Source organism: Peromyscus californicus, unplaced genomic scaffold (assembly GCF_007827085.1).
Source record: "Peromyscus californicus insignis strain IS unplaced genomic scaffold, ASM782708v3 Scaffold_2__1_contigs__length_46816999, whole genome shotgun sequence".
NCBI classification, from domain to species: domain Eukaryota; kingdom Metazoa; phylum Chordata; class Mammalia; order Rodentia; family Cricetidae; genus Peromyscus; species Peromyscus californicus.
This window is the reverse complement of record NW_026294540.1, coordinates 12,982,435-13,005,293: the sequence shown is the minus strand read 5'-3', so window position 1 is coordinate 13,005,293 and position 22,859 is coordinate 12,982,435. Positions and strand designations below refer to the sequence as shown.

Genomic DNA, 22,859 nt, shown 5'->3' with positions numbered 1-22,859 from the left:
GAACTCAGAGGTCCACCTGCTTCTGCCTCCCGAGTGCTGGGATTAAAAGTGTGTACCCCCCGGGGGGGGGGGGGGCGGGCGGGCGGCACACACCTTTAATCCCAGCATCCATTCTTCTTGGGTTACTATGGCATTTAACTCATCCTAGCAGTCATTTAGGGAAATTGGAAAGCAAGCAGTTGGACCTTGTGTTTCATGAATTTCAAGGGCAAAATCGAGGCTCATGGGATTGTTGAGGGTCTCCACCCTTGTTCCTGTGTGCAGATGCCACCTGTGCTTCCCCACAAGGACATGAGTGTCTTCGCTAACATCCTCCTTGTCTTAGTCACTCTCGTTCCCTCTACTGCAGAGACGTGATCGTTCGCTGCTGCTGCAGCTGCTGCTGGATTTTCCCTTTTGCGGTTGATGATATCTTAGATTCTCCATCTTATCTTGCTTTATTCTTCTAATAGTACAATCTAAGTTTGCACAGAGAGATAAAAAACAATGTTTGCATTTAAATCTAGCCAGGCATGGTAGTACAGGCCTTTAATCGCTGCACTCAGGAGGCAGAGGCAGGTGGATCACTGTAAGTTCAAGACCAGGGCTTTTACACCGGAAAAACCATGTCTGGAAACATCCCTCCCCCCAAGTAAACAAACAAACAATCACTTATAAGATCTAAAGTCTCCTTTCATATCCCTTATTAGTTAGGGTTTTTATTGCTGTGATAGGGCTGGAGAGATGGCTCAGCCGTTAAAGGCTAGGCTCACAACCAAAAATAATGCTGTGATAAAACACCATTGACCAAAATCAATTTGGGGAGGAAAAGGTTTGTGTCAGCTTGTAAGTATTGGGAAGTCAGGACAGGAACTGGAGCAGGACAGGAACTTGGAGGCAGGAGCTGAAGCAGAGGCCATGGAGGGGTGCTGCCCACTGGCTTGCTCTTCCTGACTTGTGCAGCTGCTTTCTTTTACCCAGGACCCCCTTTCACCCAAGACCATCAGCCCTGGAGTGGCATCACCCACAGTGATCAGGGCCCTTTTACCTTTATTACTGATTAGAAAATGCGTTGCAGCCTTACCTCTGGCCCAGTCTTGTGGAGGCATTTTCTCAGTGGAGAGTCCCTTTTCCTAAATGACTTTTGCTTGTGTCAAGTGGGCATAAACTAGTCTGTACACTTGCCATCTGTTCCTTAGTCTTTACCCTTCAGTCTGTGACCTTAACATGTCACCTACTTTAAATCTTGTTTTTTTCTTATGCAACATTAAAATATAATTGTACTTTGATTTTTAAATACATTTATTGTTTTACTTTAAATTAAGTTTTTTATCTTATAAAAATATTTTTAGCCAGGTGGTGGTGGCACACACCTTTAATCCCAGCACTCAGGAGGCAGAGGCAGGAGGATCTCTGTGAGTTCAAGGCCAGCCTGGTCCTACAGAGTGAGTTCCAGGAAAGGCGCAAAGCTACACAGAGAAACCTTGTCTTGATAAACCAAAAAAAAAAATAGTAATATTTTTAAAACCAAAAACTAATCATTATGGAGTAGCCTACATGGATATTGAGTGCTTTCAAGATGAGCATGTTGACATACACCTGTGACCTTCACACTTGGAAGGCTGAGATTAGAGGATTATGGGTAGGACTGGCTTGAGATACCTGAGTTTGAGGCCAGCCTGAGAAAATGGTGGGACCTTGTTAAAGGTGTGTTTACGTGGTGCATGCCTTTAATCCTAACACTCAGGAGGCAGAGGCTGGCAGATCTATGTGGGCTCAAGGCCAGTCTGGTCTACAAGTAGGTGAATTCAATACCAGCCAGATACCTAGTCAGACTCTGTAAAAAGGAAAGAAAGAAAAATGAAGAGTGTGTGGCCCACCCTGTGAACACCAGCACTTGAGAGGCGAGGCAGGACTGTCGGGAATCCCAAGGCTAGCCTTGGTTATACACTAAGTTTGAGGCCATACTGGGCTACATGAGATCTTAAAAAATAAAAAAAACCAAATGCTAATACATCTGCATGTGTATATGTTAGCAAATGCATTAGAAATATATATATATATATACATATAAACGTGTATATATAAAATAATATTAACCTATCCTCATAATTTAGAATTTTTTCCACTTCAGTACATGTAGACTTGTCTCATTCTTTATCACAACTCTGTATTAGTCCTTTGACTAGATATACTATAATCTACCTAAACAGTTCCCCATCTACATGTGTTAGGTCTATGAGTTTTCAGTATCGCACGCACTGGAGAAGTGCATAGTATTCGCTTACAGTTTCTGAAGTCGTGTGAGTTCTCCTGGAGCAGAGCTGCGGACTCAGACACTGGTCAGCGTTTGTTCATGTGTCCCCCTTCTGTCTGCAGACTCTGCAAGGCAACGTGACATTTAAGCAAATTGTTTGCCTTTGTTTTAAGGGTAGATTAACCAAAAATAGTACTTAACATCTTAGTTTTCTTAACTTAATTTCCCGTATAATGCTGTGCCCTCCCCCTTTACATTACTGTTTACTAGAAATGACTAAACCTGAAGAAAAACAAAGTATCTGAGGAGCTTTATTCTGATTCTGCCCTGACTGTACATGGATATCGATATGCTCATTTATAATTTAGTTGTGTGTTTGAATCAACTCAAGTTGAAGTTAAATCATTGTGTTGACTCCCTAGGGAACAGTACACCAAAAATATTACTGAACAAGAAAACCTTGGTAAGGTAAGAATGATTTTTTTTAGTGTTTCTAATTCAGACTGTTGCAGAGCTCTGACATGGTCATTCTGGAAGGCTCCAGTTTCAGGGGTGTTAATTCCTTTCTTAACAATTGAAAGGGACCAGTGAGATAGCGCTGAGTGTTAGAGTGAGTGTGGTTAGCCTGGTGACCTGAGTCCCTTCTCCAGGACTCCTACACTCGAAGGAGATAACCAACTCCCATGAGAGGTCCTCGGACTGCCAAACACATCTCAAGAGTGAGAGAGAGAGAGTGTGTGTGTGTGTGTGTGTGTGTGTGTGTGTGTGTGTGTGTGTGCGTGCGCGTGCGTGCGTGCGTGCGCGCGCTTTTAATCCTAGTACTTGGAGGCAGAGGCAGGTGGATCTCTGTGAGTTCAAGGCCAGTCTGGTCTACAGAGTGAGAGCCAGGACAGCCAGAACTACAGAGAAACCCCGTTTTTTTTTTTTTTTTGTTTTTTTGTTTTTTTTTTGTTTTTCAAAACAGGGTTTCTCTGTGTAGCTTTGCGCCTTTCCTGGAACTCACTCTGTAGCTCAGGCTGGCCTCGAACTCACAGAGATCCGCCTGGCTCTGCCTCCCGAGTGCTGGGATTAAAGGCATGCGCCACCACTGCCCGGCGAAACCCTGTTTTGAAAAACCATTTAAAAAAATAAGTAAAAAGAAAGAAAGAAAATAAATTAATGTATTTGAATTAGTTTATATAAACATTCATTTGTAAAATACATTAAAAGATGTTTAGATTTTTAGAAGTTAGTATAATTGTCAGTAGACTTTCATCTAAAGAGTCCATGTTATATTAATATGAAACTATTCCCCTGTTTCTCTTATTTAGAGAAGTCCTGGGGGGCTGGAGAGATGGCTCAGTGGTTAAGAGCACTGGCTGCTCTTCTAGAGGACCAGGGTCAATTCCCAGTACCCACATAGTGACTCACAACTGTCTATAACTTCAATTCCAGAAGTTCCCAAAATCCCCTTCTGGCCTCTGTGGGCACCAGGCATGCATGTGGTATAGACTTTCATGCAGACAAAACATCTCGCTCTCGCTCTCGCTCTCGCTCTCGCTCTCGCTCTCGCTCTCTCGCTCTCTCGCTCTCTCGCTCTCTCGCTCTCTCGCTCTCTCGCTCTCTCGCTCTCTCGCTCTCTCGCTCTCTCGCTCTCTCGCTCTCTCGCTCTCTCGCTCTCTCGCTCTCTCGCTCTCTCGCTCTCTCGCTCTCTCGCTCTCTCGCTCTCTCGCTCTCTCGCTCTCTCGCTCTCTCGCTCTCTCGCTCTCTCGCTCTCTCGCTCTCTCGCTCTCTCGCTCTCTCGCGCTCTCGCGCTCTCGCGCTCTCGCGCTCTCGCGCTCTCGCTCTCTCGCTCTCTCGCTCTCGCGCTCTCGCGCTCTCGCGCTCTCGCGCTCTCGCGCTCTCGCTCTCGCTCTCGCTCTCTCGCTCTCGCTCTCGCTCTCTCGCTCTCGCTCTCTCGCTCTCGCTCTCTCGCTCTCGCTCTCTCGCTCTCTCTCTCGCTCTCTCTCTCACACACACACACACACACACACACACACACACACACAACCTTTTAATTAGGAAAAGTGTCTGGATGGATGTTAATGTGTACGGAAATGTTTATGAAATCTTAAATCCCTTTACAAGCTTAATTTCTAAATCATTTACAGCTTAACCTTGGGCTGGGTGAAGCTCGGTGGTAATTCACATGCTGATCATGTACAAGAGCCTGGTTTCAGTCTGTAGCACCAAGAAGTTGTTCCTGCTCCTTCCAGCGAAATGTTTTACTTCAGCAGGATCTCAGGGGAGCTGTCGGAGCAGTGGGATATAAAGTCTTTTGAAGCAGAATGAGCCAGACTGAGCCATAACACAACCTCAGCTCCCCACTCCTCACTTGTGGAGAGGATCTCAATGGCCAAGGCAGCCCAGAGTAAAGCTAGTGTTTCCAAGAGTGTGATGTACACACATGCAGAGGCCAGAGACCTCTAAGTGCCCTCTTGTATTGCTCTCTACCCACTCCCTTGAGACAGGGCCTCGCACTGGACTTTGAGAGCCGAGGTCATCCCTCACCAAGCCCCAGGGTCCTCCTGTCACTGTGCTGAGGTTCCCAAACCAGGTCCTCATGCTGCAGCAGCAAACACTCTTTCCCACCGAGCATCGCCTCCACCCGGAGTCGGCTCTTTAAATAATCTTTAGAGGTTGCTAGCATTTTTGGCAAAGAAATTATTTCAGTAATATAAGAAAAGTTATAGTTTAGGTTTACCATATCGGAAAAAGTCATGCTCAGAACTCATAAAATTCTTAGTATACTTTGATGGTCTTTCCAAATACTTCTAATCTGTGAACATAAACATGTTTGTGGTGAGATACATCACTCACAACATAACTTTTCACATGCTAATCATGTGCTTTCTGTGTTATATAAAAAAAATGGTTGGTTACATTACAATTATATCTGAAATCCTCCTGTGTGTTCTCTCCCTGTTTCCTGTTGTATTTGCTTTTAGTATCCATAACTGGGGTGGGCAGTATTTAATCAGTGGTTTAAATCTCGCCTCCATCCTGGTTCATCCTCTTATTTGGGCAAGCATCAGCCCCCGGCAATCTCATGTGTCCTGCGTGGTGGCGAGCTGTGTCCTAAAAGAGGAGAGATGAGTGTGTTCCTGTGCGCGGCTGCTGTGCGTTCACTTGTCTCCCTCACACCGTGGTCTGCTGCTCTTTGTGTCACACTCTTTCCATGTATGTACACTGCCAGCCCACCCCTCTTCCTCGCTGTCTCTTCTTGCTGACTGCTCTTTTCAGTCAGCCTTCCTCAGTTTACAGAACCAAAGCATACTTTTGCAACTAGTCGAAAACATTTTGTGCTTCTCTTTATAGTTATAGTCGGTGAGTAAAACAGTTTCAGCAGGTGGGACTATCTAGACTGTTAGTAACAAAAATAATTCTGGGGGCTGCAGAGATGGCTCAGTGGTTAAAAGCACTGGCTGCTTTCCCACAGGACCCAGGTTCAATTCCCAGCACCTACATGGCAGCTCACATGTATCTGTAACTCTAGTTCCAGGGGATCCAACGCCCTCTTCTGGCCTTCATAGGGACCAGACATGCACATGGTGCACAGACAGACAAACATACAGGCAAAACACCCATACATATAAAGTAAAAAGAAACAAGTCTGTCTGTCTCGTTTTTTTTTTTTTTGAGACAGTTTCTCTGTGTAGCCCTGGAGTCCTGTAATTCACTTTGTAGACCAGGCTGGCCTAGAACTCAGAGACCCTCCTGTCTCTGGTCTTATTTATAAAAAATATTTCTCATAAAAATTTTGGCTTATTAAATGGTAAATACCTTTTTAAAAAAATCACTGCTGTCTCTGAAGAAGAGATGCATGTGGTTTGATAATTTGAACGTACATAGACTGTACTTCAGGGTCAAATCTAGCATCTAACAATAACATACACAGCACAATATAGGTTATCAAGTATTCCCATCTGTTTTAGCACATGAAGAAGAGTATAAGTCACATAGTTTTATTATTCCCTGTTACTAGCTGCAGTTGACAGTTGAGAAAGCTGAGGTCCAGGGAACCTGAGACTTTGCTTCTAACTGGTGACAGAGCCACAGCTGAACCTCAGACCAGACTGCTTCCCTGATTCCTTTGTCTCCCCCTCCCTTCTCCTCCCTTCCCCTCCCCTTCCCTCCTGTACCCTCCCCTCCCTTCCCTTCTTCTCCCTTCCCTCCCCTCCCTTCCCCTCCCTTCCCCTCCCTTCCCCTTCCCTCCCCTCCCCTCCCCTCCCTTCCCCTCCCTTCCCCTTCCCTCCCCTCCCCTCCCCTCCCTTCCCCTCCCCTTCCATCCTGTACCCTCCCCTCCCTTCCCCTCCCCTTCCATCCTGTACCCTCCCCTCCCTTCCCCTCCCCTTCCATCCTGTACCCTCCCCTCCCTTCCCCTCCCCTTCCATCCTGTACCCTCCCCTCCCTTCCCCTCCCCTTCCATCCTGTACCCTCCCCTCCCTTCCCCTCCCCTTCCATCCTGTACCCTCCCCTCCCTTCCCCTCCCCTTCCATCCTGTACCCTCCCCTCCCTTCCCCTCCCCTTCCATCCTGTACCCTCCCCTCCCTTCCCCTCCCCTTCCATCCTGTACCCTCCCCTCCCTTCCCTTCTCCCTTCCCTTCTTCTCCTTTCCCCTCCCTTCCCCTCCCTCCCCCTCCCCTCCCCTCCCTTCCCCTCCCCCTCCCTTCCCTTCCCCTCCCTTCCCCTCCCCCTCCCCTCCCTTCCCCTCCCCCTCCCCTCCCTTCCCCTCCCCCTCCCTTCCCTTCCCCTCCCTTCCCTTCCCCTCCCTTCCCCTCCCCCTCCCCTCCCTTCCCCTCCCCCTCCCCTCCCTTCCCCTCCCCCTCCCCTCCCTTCCCCTCCCCCTCCCCTCCCTTCCCCTCCCCCTCCCTTCCCTTCCCCTCCTTTTGTTTTCTCCTGATTTTTTTGTTTGTTTCTTACACTTGACTTTAGCCCAAAGGCTGAGAAGCGATGTTTGTTTGTTTGATGTGTGTGACCGTTGCCTGCATGTACATAACTGTACCACACGCATGTATCAGAGCCCCAGGACTGGAGTTCCAGATGGTTGTGAGCCACCATGTAGGTGCTGGGACTCAAACCTGAGTCTTCTGCAAGAATAGCAAGTGTCCTTAACCCCGAGTCATCGCTCCAGCTCCTTTTCTTGATCCTTTTAACTTCAGGTTATTCTACGGGTACCTTAAATTTAGTTAACTTTTTAATATTCTTAGTGTAAATGTTTTAGAGCAGAACATAGTTGCTTCGTTATCACTCATGAAATGTACAAACCATGCCATACTCCTCTGCCTCGTGATGACAGCAGTCAGTCTGCTTAAGCAATAACTTACTATCGCTGCTCTTGTTTTGAATGGTAGAAACTCCGGGAAAGGCAGAAGGCTGTGCGAGAAAGCCATGGTCCAAACATGAAGCAAGCAAAGATGTGGCGTGACCTCGAGCAGCTGATGGAATGTAAAAAGCAGTGCTTTCTAAAGCACCAAAACCAGATGGCCATCGGTCAGGTGATTCAGGAGGGCGGAGAGGACCGCCTGGTGCTCTGAGCCCCGATGGCCCCGATGGCCGAGGGCTGTGAGGGCCGTGAGGGCCGTGAGGGCGGCACCGCACAACGCGCTTCCTTCTTGGAAGGGATTTGTTCATCCTTTGCTTTTTCAGACTCCTTCCTCCTAAAGTTGTCTTGGAAAATGAAGCGAAAGCAGATTGGGTCTTTTTACCGTGAAGAAGAGGCTTGCGTTGTTTGTTTAGTTTAGACGTCAAGTGGTATCCTGAGTTTTATGAGAAAAGACTAAGCTTGCTATCTGTAATGTAAACATGTGTCCATTAAGGACCATCTAGTTTTTAAAGCTGTAATAACCAGTGGATTAATGTTTTCTCGATCTTTTTCCCGACTTCAGAGGACTCTTTTAGGAACTAGTATCTCTTGTTTTGAAGAAACATTTGTCTGAAGTCAGCAGTCCCTAGGGTTTCACTTCAGTTTCTTCCTCTTCTGTAAATGCAAGCCGGTTTAACATTTTGAAAAGCATTTCTTCTCTTCATGTGATTTAAAAGCAAATAAAGCCTGGACCATGGCATGGCTGTTGATCTGAAATAATATACTGGTGTCAGTTTTTTCTTTTACAAGTATTTTATAATATTCACTTCTCATCTTACAGGATTATTACTCATTTTCACCAAACATCGAATGGAGAGCTAATAATACAATCATACGATTATACTGAGGACTGCTATTATAAATATACAAATTGTCATAAAATTTGGACGTGACGTGGGCTGGAAAGCTAACACAAGATTCCTGGTGAAATTTAGGAGTCCAAATCGCTTCCAGCCTCTGCTTCATTTGGCTAGATACTTAAAGATTGCTTTGGTTTTCCTTAAAGAAAGATAGTAAACTCGTATGTTCTCTTTTGCTTCATTTTGGTTTCAATCTGTTTTTCAAAATTCTTGCCTTTAGATTCGAAAACTCAGGTTTTTAAATTTAGTCTGCCCTTCATAGGCTAGTTCTTTTTAACTGCCCTTTAAAAAAAAGGAATGAAAATTTGTGTTGTGTAAAATACACAGACATGCATCTCTTTGTCCCAAGTTTGATCTGCTCTTAGTATTGAAAGCTCATTAGTAATCAGAATCACAGTGTCAGCCTCTGCTCCACACATGACTACACACTCAAATGCATTCACACACAGATGTGCACATGGGCACTTGCACACACACACACACACACACACCCTCACAAAGAGAAAGGGAGGAAGGAGAAGATGAGCGTTCTCGTTTGGATGGGTGAGTCTGGCCCTCAGTTTATTCACCCTCTCGCCTGGGCAAGGGTCAGCTACCGGTACTCCAGTACTTCCTTCCTTTGACAGATCAGACGCTAAAGAGGCAAGGCTGTGCATTAGTGTGTGGAGGGAAACCCTCAATTCAGTCATCATTTCTGGACACTGAGGCAGATGATATTTATGCCAGATTAGCTGTAGGCTTGGGATGTCTTCAGTAATGTATGATGCTTCGTTAGCCAGAGTGTGAATTCTGTAACAACCACTTGAAAGACTAGATGACTTTTACAGAAACCTCATTTTATCCCCCCAGAGAAACACTCACAAGATTATTAAACCTAGAGGCTGATCTGCTTTAGCCCTACACTCCCTCTGCTGCTCCCCTGAAGTTTTGGGATTGTGAACGACAGCCCGCAGGCCTGCTCAGGGCTCTGATTGATTATCACTTGCCATCTTTCCTCTGCACAGAGCAAGTGTGCGGATTACACACAAAGGCAACTCTGAAATTGCTTTATTAATTGAGACAGAACATCGTTATTACTTCAAGAAAAGCAAATTGAAAAAAAAACTCTAAAAGAACAAGTTATTTATAGCTTTTATGTAACATTGGACACTTAGTAATGCGACTTCATAGGTTTCATGCAGACTTCCTTCCATTCGAATGTCCACGGTTTGATCGGAACAGTCACGAGCTTTGACTAACCCTGACAGCTTCTGACAGCTGGCACTTAGTAAAGAAGAGCTTGCTCCATTTTTTCCTCTAAGGTTAATAATCTAGCTGGCTAATTGATGAGAGTACTTAATCATTTTAGAAAATGATGTGTCTTTCACGTGGTGGCCCAAATAAAGGAGAAGAATGTAGCCTCTGAGTCTGCCTTTGCAGTCAGATTTCCTTCTCTGGGGCTGCTGTTACCAGCTGTTGTGGGGGACGGACTGTCAACGGCAGCTCCCTCTCCCTCACTGTTGGTTCAGGAAATAATCCTGTAAAGGTTGCCCTTCACAAAGAATCCAGAAGAAGGATATGCTTCCTGTTCCGAACAGGTGACTTCAAGGTCACGTTTTTCCAGAGCTGGGGAGCGGCCAGAGGACCTCAGAACACTGGAAAGTGAAGGGAATTCAAACCAGAACGCGTTAACCCTCGGGCTGGCCCTTTAGGCTGATGGCTCCTGCCATGTTGCTTTAATTCGGCAGGCAGCAATTCTAAAGGAAGCCGTTGAATCACATCTGCCTTGATTTGATGCTTGCCATTCTGCCGAATTCTTAGCATGCATGACATTTATACATCTTTGGGAAATTTTTAAGCTCTGTGCACTTTCTAAATGTGTTTCTTAAATTTTAATGCTAAAATGATACCAAGCATTTTTAAAAATAATTTGAGTAAAATAAGAGGCTATGTATGCACTCCAACTAAAAATGTGTAAATTGGCAGGATTCTTGGGATTTGAATTTGAAAAAAAAATGCATCGTGAGTAATGCAGACAAAGCTGTCTTTTACAAAGGCAAAGTTTATATTGAAAAATAACTGTGGAGGTGTGTGTGTGAGACAGCCCTCCTCATCTTACACAGGTACTCGCCCAGCGCTGGTACCTGATGAGTGTGAATAAGAGGCTTGTTTCTACATGGGCGCTTACGTCATGCCTCTTGCTTGGCAGGGAGGAGTTGGCCTCCGGGAGCAGGTAATGGGCACCCTGCTGATTAGCCTGCCCCGAGCTTGCTTGCCCACAGCTTGGCCATACTGTGGTAAGGTGGGTCTGGAGCATACGTTCTGCCCCGTCTTCCAGACAGTCTACAGCAGCCAGAAAGGCGATAGATCTGCATCTTTTTCACAGGCATAATTATCTCCCTACTTACGCCGAATCCTTCCTCCCTTTCCACTAAATGAGGACGGTCTAATTAGAGCTGTTTGCTGTGGCAGCCAGGCATGAGGTGAGTGTTTTGTCTGGGGAGGTAGAGAAGGATCATTAAAGGTGATCTGTGTGTTTTGATGTCGGACTCTTCTGTCTTAAGACAGTCTTTAAAAAAAAAAAAAAAAAGGTTCATGTATAAGAATATAGTTTATTCTTACCCAGGCCTTGCAAAAGAAATAAAAAAAGCCAAGAGTCCAAATAAGTCGTTTTTGAGAGGCCTGGACAAACACGTGCCTTCTGCTCCCAGGCTCCCTCTTTTGGCAAACTGGAAGTACTTTCTTAGTCGCTGGTAATTTCACAATTTCCTTTCTAGAACCGGGGAGCCTTGCGTCACTGAGCTGGTTACTGTTATGGAAATTCACTCTTGAGAACTTAGGGAGAAATGAAGGATTTCTGTCTCCCGGTGAGCTCCTGAGGTTCAGGATGTAGTGGCTGCTCTCTAGGAGGAGCTGCTTAGGCTGCGCTCGGCAGATAGCGTAGAATTCAGCAGAGTCCAGGCTCTTGCTTCACAGGAGCCTAAGGATGACTCACACTGTCCTCTGTTCGGACCTCAGAGGGAGCCCTGCCAGCCAGCGCCAAGCCGCCTCGCTCTGCCCTTGCAGCCGACTGCTCTCCAGCTCTGTGGAGTGACGGCAGTGCAGCTCACACCTCACAGGGGAACCTGTTCCCCTCTTAAAGAGCTCAGGCACATTCCTGTGTCAGAGGTCGGACTTGGTTAACACAGGAATGTAACAAATTAGCAGATTTTATCTCCCAAAGCTCTATAATCATGACGATAAAGCAGAAAGTACTTGAAACCATTACCGAGTGCCAGGTACGTGCCAGGCAGAGTTCGAGAAGCTTCGGTGCGGGAACCAAGGTGATTCTCAGTGAAGTAGGATAGTTATCTCTGTTTATCGATGGGGAAGCTGGAGCACAGAGACTTTCCGAGTATGACCCAGGTAATGAGTGGCAGAGCTGGCATCCAAAACCTGTGCTCTAAACTGCTGCCTCGGCATGTGACCCATTGTATAGACAAGGTGTTTATTTGTAAACAAGTTGTTTTTGAACTATCATGTGCGTTAAATTCTGTTTAGTGCTGCTTACAAACTTAGAGTACCTTTTTAAAGAATGGATTGGCTGCTCTTGCAGAGGACCCAGGTTCAATGCCCAGCAACCACATGACGGCTCACAACTCTCTATAACTCCAGCCCCAGGACATCTGATACCTCTTCTGGCCTCCTCAGGCATCACACACATGGTGCACAGACATACATACAGGCAGAACTCCCATATGTATAAAATTATTTCAAATAAAAGCTGGGCTTGCTCACTAATTGGAAGAACAGATTTTCCCTAACGCTCGACATGAGCTATGTCAATGAGACAAGGGCTTACACTAGAAGACTGCTTCTGATGCTGGGCGGTGGTGGCGCACGCCTTTAATCCCAGCACTCGGGAGGCAGAGTCAGGCGGATCTCTGTGAGTTTGAGGCCAGCCTGGGCTACAGAGAGAGATCCAGGACAGGCAACAAAACTACACAGAGAAACCCTGTCTCAGAAAACCACACACACACAGACTGCTGAAATGGTAAAGTTGGATAGTTGGGCAAGGCCAATTTTTTATTTATAAAAATTTATAAAAACTTAAATACAAAAAAACATAATAAACAAGACTACAGAATATGTTTAAATTTATTAAATCCAAAATGATTTTGACCAGTTTGTAAACATCTTCTTTCTATAAAATTGCTAAGACAGAGCTGCTTCATTTGTTTACATACAAGTATTGTCTTCTGCGTGTATGACGCTGTACTGTTTCGAAATGTAAGATCTCCATGAGCTGAGTTTTGCTCTAAAAACCTCCTAGGCAGACAGGCAAGGTGGTTTAGCAGGTAAAGGTGCTTGCCACCAAGCCTGGTGATGTGAGTGGACCGTTGAAACCCATATGGAAATAAAAGCTGTCCTCTGACCACACACATCTACACAATCAACAGAATTTTCAAAACTCACAGACTCAAGTATTATAGAGAAAAGTAATGCTATGTATGCAGTTATTTTGAAATGGGTTGAGGAATGATTTAAAGAGAAGCGAGCCCTGTCTAGATTTGCAAGGACAAGTTAAGATTTTATGGACACAGAAAAAAAATGGAAGGTATAAAAACATGGCAGGCTGGAGAGATGCTCAGTGGTTAAGAGCACTGGCTGCTCTTGCAGAGGACCTGGATTGGGGTTCCAGCACCCACATGGTGGCTCACAACTTCCTGGAAGTCCAGCTCCATGGGAACTGATTTCTTCTTTCTCGTCTCCTGGAGTGCTACATCTACACAACCCACATGCAAACAAGCAGGAGTTCTCGTGTGCACACATGCATGCACACACACACACACACAAATTAGATACTTAAGTTTCAAAATCACTTAAGGACATGGCATGTTCAGGAAGTGACAGGAGGTCTCAATGAGTGGCCCAGGTGCATAGGGAGAGGGGGGTGGCACTATGATGTGCTAAGCCCCTATGCTTTTTTTTGTTGTTGTTGTTTTGTTTTTAATTTTTCGAGACAGGGTTTCTCTGTGTAGTTTTGCGCCTTTCCTGGAACTCACTTGGTAGCCCAGGCTGGCCTCGAACTCACAGAGATCCGCCTGCCTCTGCCTCCCGAGTGCTGGGATTAAAGGCGTGCGCCACCACCGCCCGGCTGCCCCTATGCTTTGTACATCCGTCCCTCCTGACCCACCGGTTTGCTTTCTGATGCTTCAGCTACCTGTACTCCAAAAATGAGAGATGAAAAATGTCGTCATAATTCATAAGCTCGAAGTAACTTTTATCACAGCCTATGATTTTAGATGTATCTTATTGTTTCTGCTATTAAGTTAAAATGTATCGTATGTATGAATATACAGAAAAAAACGGAGTGTCCAATGAAAAGGATGATTTGGTACTGTCTTTGGCTTCAGGTATCCGCTGGGGGCCCTCAGCTAGGCGTTATGAAAAGGCACATGAAAATACAGTAAGCAACAGTAAACACCCAGACCTAATAACCAGGTGTGAGAGATGCTGGTGCGGTGGAAGGCTAGCAAAGCAGTGATTTAGGGTGTCCTTCCCTAAACCCCTCCCACTGTGGGGAGTTCTTTCCCACTTTCCCTAAATAAATCTATGCTCATGCCCATTCTACTCAAAAAAAAAAAAAAAAAAAAAAAAAAAATCCGGCATCTGGATCAGGCCCAGTGGCTCATGCCTGCTGCCCTGGTTCTTGAGAGCTGAAACAAGTGAAGGAAGAGGATCCCCTGTTCAAGAGTCCAATGCCAGCCTGGGAAGCGATGAGTTAAAAGCAGGTGGAGATGAGGGGGGAAGTGAAGGGAAAAGAAAAGAACAAAAACCAGGGATCTAGGAAAGACCGGAAGATGAACGGAAAAGTCACGGAGGCTTCATCGGAGAGGTGGGAATTGACTTGGGCCCGGAGGATGAGGAAGATAATGCCAGTGAGGCCAGCTGGAGCTAAGGTACTGGGGTGCTCCTTGCCCCAGTGAGGCCGCAGGAGCTGGAGAAGCATGAAGTCATCGATCTGAGCAGCGTAACCACCAATAGACGTGGTTTTAGTGCTCGCTCAGCCAAGAAGCAGAACTACCCCAGATTTTCTGAAAGTTTCAGTATTTCAAGATAGCAAAGTTTATTACGAACAGCAGAACTCTATTGGCCTTCCAGACCCTTGTTTTATGACTTAGTTTATTTCCTTTATGTTGTGTGGAGGGCGCAGCAATCCTTTAGGGGTTTGAGATCTCCAAGGGACCAATTCAGAATTTAAAAGGAAGAAAGCCCTTTCGGCTGAGTGATCTAGACCGGCCCAATGAGGAGCAACTCCCGCATTTCCACCTCATCTGGAAGCATGTGTAGAATTTGGCTTGGAGAGGAGCAGGGACTCTGGGGATGAGGGAGGGTCTGCTGGAAAGCAGATTGTGAACATTCTGTGCTGCTGGGGCCATGAGCAGTTGTCAGAGTCTAACGGTCTTGGTTCTCCATACTGTCCAGCTTCTGTGTGAACTGTGGATAAATGAGACAGAGGTTCACTATGTAGAGAACACACGACCATCTGTGGGCTTTACTGGGGGTGGGGAGGAGCAATAGACAGCCAGCCAGTTCATTTTATTATATTGGGGGATAATTTCATAGCCAGACAAAGATCCAGCCTTTAAGGAGGTATCATCTACACTTAACAAAAAAAAAATTATATGTAACAGTTTTGGATTTGTGAAAAAAAGATTTGATAATTCTAAAGAATTTAGCTGAGGAACAAAATATCCTAAAGGGATATTTTTGTTGGGAGAAATTTTTATAAGTTTCTATGATTTCCTGTGGTTTTTTTTTTTTAAAAAAAAAAACAACATCAAAGCTGGTGTTTCACAGTGCTTGATTTCTTTCCCTTGAGAGCCAGGAGAGTTTTCGTTGGAACAGTTGCCACAAGTTGCCAGGGAGAGCCTCAGCCATCAAGACGACCACTTGCCAGGAACTTGGCCATGTCAAACAAATGTTCAGCTTTTATTCTGACACTTCTTGAAGAATTTGATTGAAACTATATATGTCCAGATAACACTCAGCAAAGTGCCCTCTTACATTTGTTTCAAGATATATTTGGAAACAAGAGAGATGACCTTGGGCTCAGCTGCTTTTCCAATTTTGGACTTTGCTCTGGGTCTACTGAACGATACTCCCCAACACAGCAAATTCACCGAATGGAAAAACATTTTAGTTACGCCGTGCCATAAGTCCTGGGATGGAGGACATTTCCCCCCAGCAATATGTTCTGCCTTTAAAGGAGGGCTATATTTAGCCACAAACTCTATATTAGCTTTCTAACCATCTACTTCAAAATACAGTCAGGAGCACATTCGCTTCTCATCAGAGAGCTTTTCTGTAATCTAAATTGAGCTGTCCTTGGTTTTTAAAATATTTTAGCTTTTTCTAAGAAATGAAAGACAGACAACCTTAACCCTTTGCCTTTGCTTCTTGGCATTCAAAATTTGGTTTGAAGCCAGAGTTCACTGCACCTTGATGTGAGGTCTAAAAGAAGATTTGGGCGGTACCAGTGTTCCCTTCTAAGGTTGGTACCACCTGTCCCAGATGACGGTAGAAGTCCTACTGGTCCAACCTCCAGCCTGAATGCCAAAGTTAGCTGTACCTTCACCGTGGAGGTGGGTGGTGTATGCCGTCATGATGGTGACATCCTTTCAGATGCTATTTTGCATATTCCAAAGGCAATTCCGTTTTTAGTTTGTTGTCGTGGCCTTTAAAATTTTTTTTTTAGATTTAATCATTTTTTTATGTTATGTGTTTTAGTATTTTGCATGCATGTGTGTCTGTGTATCGCATCCGTGTCTGGTGCCTACAGTGGTCAGATGAGATTGTTGGATCCCCTGGTACTGGGGACTGTAAACCTGCATGTGGGCGCTGGGAAGTGAACCCGGGTCCTCCACAAGAGCAGTCAGTGCTCTTAGCCACGGAGCCATTTCTCCAGCAACCCCCCCCCCCGACCCCCCCCCGACCCCCGACCCCCGACCCCCGACCCCCCCCCCCCCCCCCCCCCCCCCCCCCCCCCCCCCGCTCCATCATGGTTTTATTGCATGATGTAGACAGCCTTGTTGATACGACATATGTACTTTTAAGCAAATAAGAATTATGATTTGGGGGTTGGGGATTTAGCTCAGTGGTAGAACGCCTGCCTAGCAAGCGCAAGGCCCTGGGTTCGGTCCTCAGCTCGGGGGGGGGGGGGGGGGGGGGGGGGGGGAGAATTACGGTTTGATTATTGTTTTATCGTACTTAGCAGATCACCAGGGATAGTATCATCTTCTGTTTTCATATGGTTTCCCAATGTGATACAGGCAAGCAGAGCATTTACAGAGACGGTTTTGTTGTGAACAACAGTCTCTAGCACACACATTCATTTCCACTAAGATGCTGTGTACACCCTTACCACACGTGGAAATAAAGGCACCACACTGTAATACTTTAAGGATAACTTGTGCTCAGCAATTCCTTGTTGTTTGCTTTGGGAATCAAGCTTTACGTCAATTGTTAGCCACAAGGTAAATGATCTCGACCGGATATAAAGTCAACACAAAATTCATAACTAAGATATTTTTAAAGATGACGCCTGCCGTCTGATGATGGACTCATCCAAAATGTTTAATTATTACAGATGGTTACGCCAGCATTACTTGGTAATTTCCTAACCCAAAAGCTGAAAACATTTCTTTAATCCTTCACTCTTTTATAAAAACAGGCTCTACATGGTGGCAGCCCTGTGTACATTTCCATTATTGTATTGATGTTGAACCGGGGCAGTTGCTGAAGTCACTTCACTGACCCGATTAAGCAAATAAAGGCTCGGGGTGCCCAAGCTGATTGATTTGTACAGGGTGAGCAGTGAAGTTTGCTTGTCCTGGTTCGAGAGACTCCTCCGGTTGCATAACTTTTGAACTGTGATTTTAGCAATATGGAAAAGAAAATAAAGAGATGGTCTACAAAATGTTCCCAAGATCTGGAGTGCTTAAAGGAAAATTTTCATAAAGAGAATGCCCCCAGAGAAAGGGTGAAATTTAATCTTCAGTAAGAAAAATGTGAATTTGCCAAAAGTTTTCAGAAAACATTGTTTTCAAAAATATATATTTTCTCACCCAACCCGGGGCCTCACATCTGCTAAGCAAGTGCTCTACAGGGTGAGCCACATCCCCAGTCCTTCTCATCCTTTCTCCAAAAAAAAAACGAACACAGGGCTGAGAATGTGGCTCACAGGTGGGGTGCTTGTTCTGCATACGCAGGGCCTGGGTTCCATCCCCAGGAATGAAATCAACAAAAACACACAACTTTAAGCCTAAAACTTAGAACATCCCCCGGGTGGTTTACGCTTGTGAAGTTTGTTCGTTTCCAGAGCCCTTTTCTCCAGCTCTCCTGTTTTCAGATTCTCTTGGCCAAGTAGGTGTTCTCAGTCTTCAACAAGTACTTGTTGCTTGAGAATAAGCCCCTCCCTCTCTGTCACCCTTCTCCCAATGGGAGATCTGAGAAAGCGGGGATTAGCGTGTATCTCTCAACTCTTAATCTGCGTCTCCCAGAGATGGAACCCACCCAGTCGTCCGCAGACTGATGGAGAATCTGGTTCACCTAAACATTCAAAGCCCTGCCTAATCAATGGTTTCTAAAACTTTCTTTTAGATTCATGTGTTTTGTTTTATGTGTATGAGTGTTTTACCTGCATCATGCGTGTGTCTGGTGGTGCCTTCAGAGGTCAGAAGAGGGTGTTGAATGGTTGTGAGCCGTGACTGGGTGCTGGGAGCCAGAACCAGGTCCTCTGGAAGAACAGCACGTGCTATTTCTACAGCCCAAATGTTTCTTTTTCTTTTCCTCATCATGCCTGTATATCTGATCTCAATCTTTCGATACAAAGTTCACATTTGTTTATTTAAGGAGGCAGACATAGCTTGTTCATTTAAAAATCTTATTTTTTTTTTTTTTTGGCCCTTTCCATCTTTTTTCTTTGTTTGGGTGGATACAGGCGTGGTCATGTGTGTGGGGGGCGGGTACACATGAGTGTTAAGTGTACCTGCTCCTCTGCATCTGAGTTGAGGCTGGAAGTCAACCTTGGATATCTCCTCGGGTACCATCTACCTTATTTTTTTTTTTTTTTTTGGTTTTTCGAAACAGGGTTTCTCTGTGTAGCTTTGCGCCTTTCCTGGATCTCGCTCTGTAGACCAGGCTGGCCTCGAACTCACAGAGATCCGCCTGCCTCTGCCTCCCGAGTGCTGGTACCTTATTTTTTGAGGTAGGGGTTTCTTTTTGTGGTGGGGGAGGGTTGAGACAGGGTTTCTCCATGTAACAGCCTTGGCTGTCCTGGAACTCACTCTGTAGACCAGGCAGGCTGGCCTTGAACTCACAGAGATCCGACTGCCTCTACCTCCCCAAGTGCCGGGATTGAAGGCGTGCGCCACCACCGCCCGGCTGAGATAGGGGTTTCTTGGTGGGACCTTCGATTCCCCATTTTCAGGCTAGGCTGACTGGCTGGCAGGCCCCAAGGATCTGCCTCCCAGTCCCCAGGTGCTGACTTTACAAGTGTGTACCCCCATGCCCGCCCGGCTATTTACATGAGTGCTGCAGGCCAGACTCTGGACCTCATGTTTGTGGGGTGATCTCCCAGTCAGGGCATCTTGTGGTGGTGGTGGTGGTTTTTGTTGTTGTTATTGTTTACTCTTGTGTTTTTTGCTCCCTGTTCATGGGTATCAGATGATTCTTATTCAAACTTCCCCAATCATCTCCCACGTATACAGCTTCTTACAGTTACTAAGTAGCTTTGGACCATCTCTCAGAAACGTTTTCTATTTTTAAAAACATAGAAGCCATATATGGTGGTGTGTACCTGTAAGCCCGGTGCTGGGGAGCCTGAGACAGACGGACTAGCAAGTTGAGACCGGTGTGGGCTACGTGGCAAGACCATGTCTCAAAAACAATAAACCAACGCCCCCCCCACAAAGGAACAGAATCCCCGAGGATGCCTGTGTAGCTCTGGGTGTGCTGAAGACCACACAACACGTGTGCACATTAACAACCGCTTTCAAGGGTGAGTCCTGTGAGGTGAATGAAACTTGAAAATGCATGTTCTGTGTGACAAAGTCCAGACAGCAAAGAATATTTTATTTAATAAGAAAAAGTTGGGCCATACGCCAGGTATGGTGGCACATGCCTTTTATCCCGGCACTCTGGAGGCAGAAGCAGAAGGATCTCTGTGAGTTTGAGGCCAGCCTCATCTATAGAGCGAGTTCTAGGACAGCCAGGGCTACACAGAGAAACCCTGTGTCAAAAAACAAAAAAACAAAAACAAAAAAACAATAACAAAATCCTAAAAAACAAAGCCTGAGCCAGCCACATGGCTTGAGTGTGTAAAAATTGTTTGCCATACAAGCCTGGCAACCTGAGTTGGATTAGGACAACCAATGACACTATGGGAGAGAATGACTCTTCAAAGTTGTCTTCTGATTGCCACACTGTGTCACGGCATGTATGTACACACACACACACACACACACACGCACACGCACACGCGCACGCGCACACACACACCAAATTAAAATTCAAAACGAATACAGTTCTAACAGAAATTGAGCATGGTGGTTCACGCCTATAATCGAGAGGTGAGGCTGGTGGATCGGACACAGGTTCCAGAGCATCCTGTTGGGATGGGAAGGGAAGGGGAGGTGGAGCTGGGTAGGGTTGGGGGAGGGGTAATATGATCAAAACAGGATCGCAGTTCTCAAAGAACTAATAAAAATATTTTGAAAGGGGCATCCTGCCTCAAAAATAATAAACAAATAATAATAAATAGGGCCAAATTGCCGCTCAGAAACTGGTACCAATTTGCATTTCCATCAACCGAATACAACAATGCCTCCTTTGCTGTCAGCCTGCCTCGGCAAGGTGTGTTAATGATACAGTATCTTTGTTAGTATCACAGGTTTAAAGAATTTGTGATTAGCCAAGTGTGATAATGCATGCCTTTAATCCTAGCTCTCAAGAGCTAGATGCCAGCCTAGTCTACGTAGCCAGCCAGGGCGACACAGTGAGACCCTGTCTCAAAAAAAACAAATAAACCATCTTATAATCTCACTCAGAGATCCTCATTATCTGCGGCTTTGCTCCCAGGATTCTTTCTAGGAAATTCATCTTTAATAAATAATGAAAGTAGGTAGAGGTATTGTTTTTCTAAATGTATTCTTTATAATAAAGCTAACAGGCTGAGGTATAGCTGCCAGTGGTCACACGTGCTTAGCATGTGTGAGGCCCTAAATTTGATCCCAAGCACCAAAGGGAGAAAAAAAAGATCACAATTGAGCTACTTGGTGAGCTCTTCTAATCAGGGCGCTCCATAAATATTCAATGGGCTCAGCTCCCTCTGCCAAGCTTTTGAGGTCGGCTCCTGGAAAAAGCTTTCACCTTTCCTGACACTGTCCTTCACTCCCAGGTCTCAAACTGGATGAGATTTCCTGGGAGCCAGTAGGTCCCTTGAGGGGGTGGCGCTGGGACCTGTGAGTACATGGAAGACAGAGGACTCTGTACCTCACCACATGCTCCCTGTGGGGTGTTGTCCACGTGTGACCATCATAGACAGTCATCACTGTCATCTACACACACAGAAGTGCAGAACAGTAGACGTGTGAGCCAGGACTGGGTCATCCAGTTCTGCTGTAACCTAGGAAACAATCAACAAGTGTGAGCAGCTCAGCCATTCCAAGTCCCGGCCCGGGCGGTGACTGCGTTTCCTTGTCTTGACCCTCCTCTTGAGTTATAAGGACATCAAAAGCAGAATTGAGTCCCTGGGCCTGCAGAGGCAGATGGGCCACTTTGGTCAACAAATATTGGTAAAATGTTTTGTTTTGTTTTGTTTTTCGAGACAGGGTTTCTCAGTGTAGCTTTGTGCCTTTCCTGGATCTCGCTCAGTAGACCAGGCTGGCCTCGAACTCACAAAGATCCACCTGGCTCTGCCTCCCGAGTGCTGGGATTAAAGGCGTGCGCCACCACCGCCGCCACCCGGCCGGACACAGCCTTCTTGAGCAAATGCCTTCGTTGTGTCTTTGACCGAACAGTCACTGACAGGATTGAAGCAGGGAGCGTGTGATGCTGGGAGCCCTGTCCAAGCAAACTCACTATTCCCGCGTAGCTGAATGCAGTTCCTACCCCGGCCCCGGTCAGTGACATCTTCCTGTGTACCACCCCCTACCAAGCAGTTTCTTGGCTCGCCTGATGGAAAATGTAAGGTAGCTTTATAATTAAAAATAATCATCTCGGCTCAGTGGTTAAGAGCACTGGCTGCTCTTCCAGAGGACCTGGGTTCAATTTTCAAGCACCCTCATGGCAGCTCTAATTCCAGTTCCAGGGGATCTGACACCCATGGCTAAAACACCCATTCACATAAAATAAAAATAAATTTAAAAAAATAATCATCTCTAGGACCAGGCAGTGGTGGTGGTGCATGCCTTTAATCCCAGCACTTGGGAGGCAGAGGCAGGTGGATCTCTGTGAGTTCAGGGTCAGCCTGGTCTACAGAGTGAGTTCCAGGACAGCCAAGGCTAAACAGACCCTGTCTCAAAAAAAAAAAAAAAAAAAATCCCAAACAACAACAACAAATCATCTCTAGTCTTTTTTCTTTTTTCCAGGTAGCTGGGGCACTCGGATGTAGCCTTGAACCCACTGAGACCTTCAGCCGTTCCTCTTTCCTCTGCCTCCCGAGTGCTTAGATGACAGGCATGTTGATCACCATACCTGGTTTCCGTGGTGCTGGAGATGCGACCTGGGACTTCCTGCATGCTAGGTAAGCACTCTGTCACCTGAGCTACAGCCCCAGCCCAGTCAACCCCTGGTCTTTATAGGGAGTTTACATCCTGCATGGAAACACATACCTACCTGCTTCCATAAAGAGGCAGCCAGTGATCTTACCACAAAACTTACCAGAAAACAAATTGAAGAGACTATGATTGTCACTGTGGTAAAAATTGATAGAGCAGTGGTCCTCAACTTTTGTAATGCTGCAGATCTTTAAATATGGGTCCCCATCTTGTGGTGACCCCCAACCATAAAATTATTTTATTGCCACTTGATAACTATGATCTGCTACTGTTATGAATTGTAATGTAAATATCTGTGTTTTCCGATGATCTTAGGTTACCCCCGTGAAATGGTCATTCGATCCCCTCCCCCCAAGGGGTCTTGAATCACAGGTTGAGAACCGCTGTGATAGTCCTGTGAACTTTGAACTCTTTTCTTCTTTTTTTTTGGTTTTTCGAGACAGGGTTTCTCTGTGTAGCTTTGCGCCTTTCCTGGAACTCACTTGGTAGCCCAGGCTGGCCTCTGCCTCCCGAGTGCTGGGATTAAAGGCGCGCGCCACCACCGCCCGGCGAACTTTGAACTCTTAGTAACTGGCTCT

General features: G+C 45.9%; 1 protein-coding gene across 8 annotated transcripts in view; it reads left to right on the top strand.

Annotated features, from left to right (window-relative positions):
- Ift81 (intraflagellar transport 81) overlaps positions 1-22,859 on the top strand; it is a 206,187-nt gene that overhangs the window by 152,285 nt on the left and 31,043 nt on the right. For 6 of the 8 annotated variants that reach the window (XM_052755334.1, XM_052755337.1, XM_052755333.1 and 3 more), the window contains 2 exons: positions 2,659-2,704; positions 7,609-8,341. In XM_052755334.1, coding sequence (XP_052611294.1) covers positions 2,659-2,704; positions 7,609-7,791 — 229 coding nt within the window. In that variant the 3' untranslated portion in view covers positions 7,792-8,341. Of the gene's footprint in view, positions 1-2,658; positions 2,705-7,608; positions 8,342-19,278; positions 19,503-22,092; positions 22,248-22,859 lie in introns of those variants that run through there. The other 2 variants (XR_008222034.1, XR_008222035.1) reach the window with 1 other exon arrangement.